The 10986-nt window shown below is 44.2% G+C and overlaps 2 protein-coding genes across 2 annotated transcripts; one reads left to right on the top strand and one right to left on the bottom strand.

Annotated features, from left to right (window-relative positions):
- Positions 1–7: 7 nt before the first annotated feature.
- On the top strand, positions 8–1027 carry LOC106972971 (vomeronasal type-1 receptor 4-like). The gene has a single exon (XM_027037165.2). The coding sequence runs from the start codon at positions 8–10 to the stop codon at positions 959–961; it is 954 nt and encodes a 317-aa protein (XP_026892966.2). The 3' UTR covers positions 962–1027.
- Positions 1028–3473: 2446 nt separating this feature from the next.
- Positions 3474–10927, bottom strand: LOC106972972 (vomeronasal type-1 receptor 4). The gene has a single exon (XM_027037128.2). It carries the CDS (start codon positions 10751–10753, stop codon positions 9503–9505), a length of 1251 nt encoding a protein of 416 aa, XP_026892929.2. The 5' UTR covers positions 10754–10927; the 3' UTR covers positions 3474–9502.
- Positions 10928–10986: the final 59 nt, after the last annotated feature.

Below are 10986 nucleotides of genomic sequence, written 5' to 3'. Positions count from 1 at the left end.
AGAGAGAATGGTCAAAAGGGATCTGGCCATCGGCCTGATCTTCTTAACACAGACTACCGTTGGAATCCTGGGCAATTTCTCACTTCTTTGTCATTATATCATCCTTTCCTTCACTGAGTACAGGTGGAGGTCCACAGATTTCATTCATAAGCACCTGATTGTAGCCAACTTCTTAGCCCTACTTTGCAAAGGAGTCCCCCAGACCATGGCAGCATTTGGGCGGAAACATTTCCTCAGTGACATTGGATGCAAACTTCTTTCCCTTCTTCACAGAGTGGGGAGGGGAGTGTCCATTGGTAGCATCTGCATCTTGAGCGTCTACCAGGCCATCACCATCAGCCCTGGGAACTCCAGGTGGGCAGCGCTTAAAGTTAAAGCGCCCAAATACATTTTCCCCTCTATTTTCCTGTGTTGGGTCCTGCAAATGCTGGTGAATATCATTTTCCCTATGTACTTAACGAGCACATTGAGTGATAAGAACATCACAAACAGAAAGGATTTTGGATACTGTTCTTCGGTTCGTCATGACAAAACTAGTGACTCACTGTATGGACTGTTGTTATCATTCCCCGATGTGTTATGTCTGGGGCTCATGCTCTGGGCCAGCAGCTCCATGGTTTTCCTTCTGTACAGGCACAAGAAGCGAGTCCAACATATTCGAAGAACCAATGCTTCTTCTGCATCCTCCCCGGAGTCCAGAGCCACCAAAACCATCCTTCTCCTGGTGAGCACCTTTGTCTGTTTTTACACCCTCTCCTCCATCTTTCAAGTTGTTGTGGCTTTTTTTGAAAATCCCAGCTGGATCATCATGAATGTCACTGCAGTTGTGTCTGTATGTTTCCCAACTGTCAGCCCCTTTCTGCTCATGAGCCATGACTCCAGGGTACCCAGGCTGTGCTTTGCATGGACAAGGAATATAAAATCCCCTCATCCAGGGCGCCTGGGTGGTTCAGTCCACTGAGCATCTCACTCTTGATTTTAGCTCAGGTCATGACACCAGGGTCGTGGAATCAGCATGGAGCCTGCTTAAGACTCTCTCTCTTTCAAATAAAAATTCTGTCTCTCTCAAAGAAACTTAAACTTTTTTTAAATAATAAAATTCCCTCATCTTAGGAGAAATATGTAAACTGTGTGTATTTATATAACGTAGTTGCCAATTAATTCAACCCCTTCAGTGTTCTAAATAACACTATGAGTCAAAAGGCAATGATAAATAGGACATGCTGAGCAGTTTCTTCAAAATAAACAATAAATCATAATAACATTGTAATGAAATATAATTATCTTGTAAATACTTATATAATCGAAGTTTTCCTAATACTTTCAGTAGAGGAGTTCAGAATTTATATGCAGTAATAAATGCCTGGTCTGGAAACAATCTGTATATTCCAGAGAAGTCTTCCAGTGTGTGGCTTTCAATCTAATGCAATAAATTTCCAAGAAATGCACCTGGCATGAAATTTGGGGAAAAGTTATACGAATATGGCTTAGCATGTGGCCTTGTCATGCCTTCAGCTGAAGAATATAATGTCCCCACTAACTAATGAATAGCCTGGGTGGGGCTGGAGGAAAAATCCATTCTTGGGCAGTAGTGTCTCTGGGAGCCAGTTAGGAGTTTTGTAGGTAAGTCACACCCTTACAGAGAGGGCGCTGATTCATTTGAAATATGATGTTATGAAGGCAGATCACCATGTTTACCATATTTTCATGAGGAAATGGCCAGGATAAAGAGCATCGGGGCAAAGGAAAGTACAAAAACGAAAAACTGTTTCCACTGATATTTGAAGACCGTCAAGTGAGTGTTAACAATGTAAACAGACATGTGTTGTGATCAGGAAAAAGTGGATTTTTCTCTATTATGTTAAGATGACCTGGGCACGTTGGCAAGATGGGGTCTGGAAGGAAACGCTTGGGTCTCCTTCAGGGCACATACAGGCCTTGGGGTCATTTACACGGAGCTTCAGCTGGAACCTCAAATTCCCAAGTTCAGCCTTTTCTTTGACCTCTTTGTCCAGCAACATTAAGAGCAACCAGCCAATGTTATCATGTTTATTAGTTTTCCAAAATTCTTTGCAAGTATCAAACACATGTTCACCCAGATACTTTTTTTTTTTTTAAGTAGCTGATTAGGAGTGTTGAGGGAAGATATTCCATGATAGGCTATCAGTGCTCTCTTTTGCATTTTTAAATCTAAAGGGGGGCGCCTGGGTGGCTTGATCGGTTAAGCGTCCGACTTCGGCTCAGGTCATGATCTTGCGGTCCGTGAGTTCGAGCCCCACATCGGGCTCTGTGCTGACAGCTCAGAGCCTGGAGCCTGTTTCAGATTCTGTGTCTCCCTGTCTCTCTGCCCCTCCCCTGTTCATGCTCTGTCTCAAAAATAAATAAACGTTAAAAAAATTTTTTTAAATAAATAAATAAATAAATAAATCTAAAGGGATTTGAAATCTAATTCTTTGGTTTCTACTCAAGAACCCATTCAGAAATCTCTTTCTTAAATCTTGTTTCTCTAGATTCACTCCTGGTAACAGTGGAATGATTAGTTGTTTGATATTCCTAAAATGGAATCCTATACAGCAATGCCAGGGGATGAATAATATGGAAGGATAAATTCCCAAACAACATAAGAAATGAAAAAAGTCAAATACAAAAGAGTTCATGCTCTATTATTCTACTATATAAAATACCAAACAGGCAAAAATAACCTATGCTGGTAGGGGTCCCAGCAGTGTTTACCCTATGAGTGGTGACTGAGAGGGATAGCAGATGGGGGCTCTGGGGGGTCTGATGATATTCTGTGCATTGATGTCTGCGCTGCATGCAGAAATGTGATCAGTGGGCATAGTGTTGTTGATCTATGTACTGTATTAAAGGGCTGTAGGTACTTAAAAACATATATCACCAATAAAATCATGGGCTCTTGTGAGATTTATGCATAATGTCCTTACATTGTCAAGAAAGAGTTTAATGTACTAGCCAAAAAGACTGATTAGTTTTTCAAATCATGCTGAAATTTCTAGGTTGAAAAACCAACAAATACTAATGGTACAACTTCCAAAGGAAAGGGGTCAAATGTATGCTTGTTTGTAAGAGGTTTTTCAAGACCAGAGGAATTGAAATAGAAAATAAGAATAGTCAAAAATAAGAATAACATTGAAAATAACATTGAAGTAGAAAAGTGAAAAATATTGTATGGAATTTAAAACACTTTAACAGGGGTGCCTGGGTGGCGCAGTCAGTTAAGCGTCCGACTTCAGCCAGGTCACGATCTCGCGGTCCGGGAGTTCGAGCCCCGCGTCGGGCTCTGGGCTGATGGCTCAGAGCCTGGAGCCTGCTTCGGATTCTGTGTCTCCCTCTCTCTCTGCCCCTCCCCCGTTCATGCTCTGTCTCTCTCTGTCCCAAAAATAAATAAACGTTGAAAAAAAATTAAAAAAAAATAAATAAAACACTTTAACAATGTAGCACAGCAATTACATATCAGGTAACATATACTTCAAGGTTTGTCTTTATTATGATCGTCAAAAATGAGGAAAATCCGATAAACTGTCACAGCAAAGAGGAGTCAGAGGAGACATGATCACCAAATAAAGTTTCATTACATACATGATGTGCTCTCCGTTGGCAAGTTAGAGGCTTCAGTCTTAATCACCTTGTCTTATGCCAATATGTGTGGCTGTTATAACCCCACCAAATTGAGAGTCCTATTTTCCAGTGAAAATTAAAGTGAAAATCTATGGACAGGTTCACAGTGCTTAATCCGTCCAGGAGTAAAGGGAAAAAATCCTTGTGTCTCTGGCTTCCCATCACATAAAAGGGGGTCTAGCCCCTCCTGGACTCCTGGAGTTTGGGAGATGGCACAAGTCTCTGAGAGTAATGAGTCTGTCATTTGGAACCTCTGGCAAAGGGAGGCAGACCCCACCTAGAAGCCCCACCGGTATATGAGTTTGGTGCCTCCACAACACAACTACACCATGTACTTTTTTTTTTTAGGTAGTGATTAGCTTTTTAGTGGGCTCTCCTCAAAACTCACTCTTAAAAACCAGTTTTGGAAAGTGTCAACATGGACTCCATTTCTGACAAGGAAAGAAGGGCACCAAAATTCCATCTCCCCTGGAAAGTGAATATTCACAAATGAAGACAGATGGGTCCCAGCAACATGTCAGCTTGAGAAGAATCAGTGGGACCTATCCCTTTAGAGGAAAGTTTAAACTTTCCATGGTGTAGCCAAAGTCACTGGCACTAGGAAGTTTCAATTCTAAGACTGCCCTAAATGTATATCCTTGTTCACTGATGGTTTAGGTAGGCTGCACCCTAACAGTGTCCCCTGGGCCACTGGGTCTGGTTAGTGTCAATGCCAGCTCTGCAGATCCGAAATCAGAGGCAGTTGTTTCCTTCATCGGTCACATGTCAGATTCCTGGGCTGCTGCCAGGGGTCTAGCTGTTAAGTGTACTTCTTGGAAAACTGTGGCAGACAGATTAAGGACCGCCCTGCCTTTCTTGGGCTGCGATCTGTGGATGAGGTCATGTGCATGAGGACCCGTCATCGAAACTTAGGTGTCCCCTTTTCATACTGTACTCATTGCAGAGAAGTCACTGTGTGCAGCCCACCTTTACAATAGGGATTACATGTTCTACTTTCTTAAGGATAAAATTTCTACATAAACTATGTGGACTCTTCAGAAAAGGAGATTTTTTTTCTCTATTATTTTATTCAGTGATTTCCTCTTATCAGTTTAGACTCCACATCTGTTTGATACTGAGTTACAACCAATACTGCCTCTTCTGCTCTTGTTTAAATTCAAGGTGTTCCAGGGCGCCTGGATGGCTCAGTCGGTTAAGTGTCCGACTTCGGCTCAGGTCATGATCTCACGGTTTGTGGGTTCAAGCCCCGCATCAGGCTCTGTGTTGACAACTCAGAGCTGGAGCCTGCTTCAGATTCTGTGTCTCCCTCTCTCTCTGCCCCTCCCCTGCTTGCACTCTGTCTCTCTCTGTCTCCCTCTCAAAAATAAATAAATATAGGGGCACCTGGGTAGCTCAGTCGGTTAAACATCCAACTTCATGGGGCGCCTGGGTGGCTCAGTCGGTTGAGCGGCTGACTTCTGACCAGGTCATGATCTCACGGTTCGTGAGTTCGAGCCCCAGGTCAGGCTCTGTGCTGATGCCTCGGAGCCTGGAACCTGCTTTGGATTCTGTGTCTCCCACTCTCTCTGCCCCTCCCCTGCTCATGCTCTGTGTCTTGGTCTCTACAAAATAAATAAATGTTAAAAAAAATTTTTTTAAATAAAATAAAATCAAGATGTTCCAGCTTGACCATGAGGAGCTCTTTCGGGTGACTCCCGTGTCCCTCTGACATAGCCCATTTTTAGAAACCGAGTTGTTTAGCATGTGCTGACTTACGGCACCGCAGCTCTGCAGGCTGATTTCATACACGTCCTGTCCTAGTCCAGGCTGCACCGTCTCTCCAGGCAGCCCCTGGCTGCTGCTGTGGGAGAACCGTGTCATGGACCAAGGCATGGACACTAGGTATGCTCACTGCTCCTGGGTGTCACTGTGTTCACACCCTCTCAGCTCAAACACCAAGAAAACGTACGTGTGTGTGCTGAACCGCTCGTGTGCACATAGGTAGAAACGTGTGTGGGGGGCGATTGGTGTCCATACAGAGCCAACATGACTTCAGGCCGATGTCTCCAACTCCAACCCATTCCTCATGGATCATTCTAACTTCCTGCCCTTGCTCATCTGTCACCTGTCTCTCCAACGGTGACAAACGTGGATCTCACCATCTGCACTTGTGAGTCAAATGCATTTCTGGTCCAATTTGTATAGGATACCGGCCCTCTTGTGCCTGGTTCTTCCAGGCAAAACATCTGAGTAAACTATGGGATGGCCGCAAGAAAGCGGAAGTACAGGTAATGACATGGAACATTCCGAGGTAGAGGAGGAGGAACACCTGGATGCCTGGGAAGGGAACACCTTACACAGCAGGAGATACTGGGGGGGGGGGGAGGGGAGGGAGGGGCATACTATTAAGGATATTAAGGATTATCTGTATTATAGGATTCCCACCTGACAATGGCATTCCAGGGGAAACTGCATGGCAGGGACAGCACCCCGCTAGGCCCAGAAGACAATACATCCGGTCAAAGAGCATAACCCTCAAGCCTTTGAAATCTAAGGGAATTTTCCCTCCTAGATTTTTTACTTATTGGGGACAGGTGACCCATTTCCTTTTTTCAATTCCTTCTTTTGGAATGGGAATATCTAAACTCTCCCCATGCCATTGTATTCTGGAAGCAGGCAATGTGTCTGCATTCACAGGTTTATAGCTGGAAGAAAACACGTTTTCCTCAAGATGAATCATGTCTCAAATCTCAATTACTCTTGACTTAGATGATAGTAGGTGAGTTTGGGACTTGGAGTGGATTATACAGTGGTTTAGACCTTGAGGCTGTTGGTATGGGGAGGGAAGTGGATTTTCCTGGAGGACATGAGTTTGAAGGGTCCAGCAGGCTGAGTGTTAATGACCAAACTGGATCTTTTCAAATTGATAGGCTGAAGTCCTAAATCCCAGTATCAGAAGGTGACTCTATTTGGAGTTAGAACCTTGAAGGCTCTCGGAGTTAAAATGAGTACATTAGGCTGAGCCCTGATCCACTCTCAGTGGTGTCATTATAAGAGGCAATCTGGGACACAGAGAGGCTCCAGACCTCTGCATGCACAGAAGACACACTAAGGGAGGACACAATGAAAGGGTGGCCATTTGTAAGCCAAGGAGATGTCACAAGAAAATACACCTTCTGATGTATCTTGGACCTCCAGCCTCCTGAACTGTGGAAGAAAATACCTGGCTTTTTTTTTTTTTTAAGCCACGCTGAACATTGCATTTTGTTATGGCAGCCCAGGAAAACTGACACAAAGTTAAGGGTCTGCCTGATCAATCCTGGGACCTCCAAGGAGCACCCCTAATCTCTTTCAATGGGATCCCAGGTCCCCAGTCTCTGAGATGTCAGCTGCTGTGGCCTGACTCTCTCCGGGAGCAGAGCCCTTACAGGGAGGCCACAGCAGGGAAACAGAGGCTGGGACATGTCTCCTGTACTATGCCTGCCCATCCACGGGAATCAGGAGAAGGGAGTCAGCACAGGCTATTTTCCACTGGGGGAGGATGAGGTTCAGTGGAGCGTGGGGGGACTGCTGGTTGGGTTTGGAAGCGGAACTTTCAGTCCCGACTTTGGACAAATGTTAACTTCCCTGCTTGTCAGATTCCTCCTGGGAGATGGCATGTTGCCTGCATTCTTCACAGGGATCCTGTGAGTCCCACAGGGGATTCTCCCTGTGAAAGCACCTGTGTGAGCCTTCATGTTATGCTCATAGAACTTCTGTCCTTGCACCCCAGTTCCTGATGCTATCAGATCCTAAAGGTACTGGACTCCACCCAAAAGGGCATTCTTTTCACCTTCCTATAAAATCTCTTTACCCTTGGGGCACCTGGGTGGCTCAGTTGGTTAGATGACCGACTTTGGCTCAGGTCATGATCTCACAGTTCGTGAGTTGGAGCCCCGCGTCGGGCTCTGTGCTGACAGCTCAGAGCCTGTAGCCTGCTTCAGATTCTGTGTCTCCCTCTCTCTCTACCCCTCCCCTGCTCACGCTCTGTGTCTCTCTGTCTCTCAATAATAGACGTTAACAAAAAATCTCTTTACCCTTTATTTTACCACCTCTAGACAAGGCTCCTAGTTTCCAGCTTGGAGAATTAGATGAAGGTACCACTGGAGCTTCCTATTTTTTTTTTGAAAAGTAGCTCACCCTTCTTTCTTTCCTGCATCTGCACTGCAATTCCAGGCTTGTGCAATCTCACATCCCCAGTGAAGTTCTGGGTTGATATGAGGAGAGAGAGAGAGAGAGAGAGAGAGAGAGAGCGAGCCTGTAAAGAGGAGAGATCTCCGGCTCCTCTCCTGAGGAGAGGTGGGTTTTTGGACGTTGAATGTAACACTCATCACTGTCCTTTGTTCAAGTTAGGAAGAATCCCTGCAGTCACTCATGTGTCCATCCATGGGCACTGTCTGGACAGGAATCACTCCTTGAACTGACTCTCCTCCCAGATTTGTGGTCCATATGAAAAGCACAGCTTCTTCCCTGGGATTGGGCCAATGACTGTCTCACTTTCCCGAATTTCAGAGTCTCTACTGTTCACAAAGAAAGATCTGATTTCAAGTGGATTTCACCTTTGTCAGAAGCTGACTTTGACTTGGCTTTATGCCAAAAAAAAAAAAAAAAGGTCAAATTATTTGTTTTCTGGGGTGCAGTAACTGATACATATGTTTCATCTTCTTTTTGACTTCAAGTTTTGGGAGAGTGTGCCCTTTCTGTGGCAGGAATGGATTGTCTCGCTCACAAGGTTTTGAACCACACTTTTGTCTGGGGCAGGAGGAATTCCCTCTTGAATGGGACATATCATTTCACATTCTCTCCTTAATGCCCTACTGATTTCAGTCTCCTAGAATCACCATTCATCCTAGGATTCTTCTAGGATCATCATCATTCAATTGGGGCTAAATTCTCATCCTTTGGAACCTGCAGCTTTGGGGCATAGGATTCCAAATAAACCTGCATCCTCTGTCCTCCACACAGACATATAGCACCTGACAGGCTATCACCTTTTTTCTGAGCACAATCTGAGAATGAAGCCATGCGACATTAAAAGCTGATACGTATCTCAAGCAAGGTTATTATAGTGGGACATATTTGAAGCTGGCTCTGGGCATCTACTTCCAGTTTTAGTTTAAACTCACCAGTAAGATGTTTTCAAGGAATGACTTTCCTAGAATGGTGGCAACCAGCACTTATTGTGGAGGGGAGATGGTGTGGTTCCTGAAGCTCTTAGATGAGGACTCAGATATCCTTTCAACTTCTGAGGATTTTCTAACTCACTATGTCTCAGGGCTCCACTGGATGTTCAAACAGACTTCTCAGGCTTAACTTTCTCCTCAGATCTCCAAAATTCTTGTCACCTTTGTCATTGCCATTTCTCGGCTAAAGTTTCTTATTTTCCTGTACAACAAATTAATCTGTCCACTGCTCCAAAGGATGACACTAATCTATTATCTTCAAAGGTACTTCTTTATACAAACATCTATGAAAAACAGTCCAGAACAAAAGTTCCCCATGCCTCTGCCCACAAGACATGCACATACATGAGAAACCCATGGAGAATTGCCTTCCAACAATATTGATAACCCATTTTTTCACAGTATTAAACTCTGGCAGATTTTTCTATGAGTACATCCCTGAGTGAAGCACTCCAATCAACAGATAAGAAGCTAGAATCAAATCCACTCAATTTCCCTCAATAGCATTTCATTAAGACAGCTATATTCAGAATACTAGGCATCAGAATGAGGCCAAACAGCTTTGTCTACTTCCAGTCTGCCAGTATATGGCCCATTTCAACCAGGTGATGCAACCACCAATGCCCATTAGTGTCCACGCTGGAGAGTCATGTGGTTACTTCCTAGGTTCTGTATTGACTTTTCCAGCAGGAGGAGTAAATAAACAACTGGGCATTGCTCAGACACATACAATTCACATTTTTTCTGGTAAGATTAGGGGATTTTGTGTTCCTTATCCAGGAAAAGCAGAGCCTACATACTGTGGAGTCTTGTCTCATGAGCAGAAATGGGCTGATGGCTGGAAAGCACACGGAAATTACTGCAGCAGTGTTCACCAGCCACCAGCTGGGATTATAAATAAGAGCAATACAAGCATGAAAGACGGAGGAGAGGGAGTGGAAAGACACAAAGGTGCTCACGAGGACGAGGATGCTCTGGGCGGCTCTGGACTCAGCAGAGGATCTGGGGGAGACATTAGTGCTGTGAATGTGCTGGACCCGCTGCTTGTGTCTGTGCAGGAGGAAGACCATGGAGCCGCTGGTCCAGATCATGAGCCCAGAAAGTGAAACTTCAGGAAGTACTATCAATGCTGCATATACAGAAACTGTGATTGTCTCAGTATCTGCAGAAAGACAATACCCCAAATCTCGTTTCTTTGTGATGTTTTTCATGTGCCAGTTGTTAGATGCATATAACACATACATAGGAAAAATTAAATTTACAAACGTGAACTGGATCCAACAGAGGGAAATGGAGAAGCCAATGTACTTTGGGGCTTTGGTTTTAAGATCCTTCCAACAGGAGTTCATGGGGCTGATCATGATGGTCTGGAAGACACTCAAGAGGCAGGTGCTGCCAATGGACATACCCCTGCCCACCCTCTGAACATACAAAAGAAGTTTGCATCCAAACTCATTGAGGAAATATTGCAGCCCAAAAGCTGCCAATGTCTGGGGGACACCTTTTGAGAGCATCGTCAAGGAGTTGGCTATAATCAGGTGCATGAGGATCAACTCTGTGGGTCTCAAACTCCCTTCGGTGTGGTAATGGAAGACACAATGGTGAAGAATAGAGAAATTGCCCAGGATTCCAACTATCGTCTGTGATAAGAAGATGACTGCTATTGCCAAATCCCTGGGGGCCATTCTGTCATTTAGCACATTTTCCTCTAAATAGTAGTAACAATCATTCTTCTGAGCAAAGAGACTCATTGAAGAATCTGACACCAAGAGTAACTTCTGTGGTCCTGTGAGATTGCCAAAGACTCCAAGAGACAGGAGTAAATGGAGAAACTTTCCAGTATACTCCATGGAAAAGTCAGCACTAAGAACGAGGTGATCATAACTGGGTGAAGCTACGATAAGCAAAAGCATATAGAGAGAGCGTAATACAACATTTTCAGAATAAACTGAAATTTGCTAGCCATATTAGGTAAAAGAAAACCGCAGTAACTACCCATATCATACAACAAATCAATTCTGAATGGATTGCTCATCTAAATTTTAGAGATAAATAATGACATTTATAGAAAAACAAGAAGAGAATATTCTGTGGCCTTGAGATAAAAACATATTTCTTGGGGCGCCTGGGTGGCGCAGTCGGTTGG

This window comes from Acinonyx jubatus, chromosome E2, assembly GCF_027475565.1.
Source record: "Acinonyx jubatus isolate Ajub_Pintada_27869175 chromosome E2, VMU_Ajub_asm_v1.0, whole genome shotgun sequence".
NCBI lineage: Eukaryota > Metazoa > Chordata > Mammalia > Carnivora > Felidae > Acinonyx > Acinonyx jubatus.
This window is presented reverse-complemented; position numbering and strand designations above follow the sequence as displayed.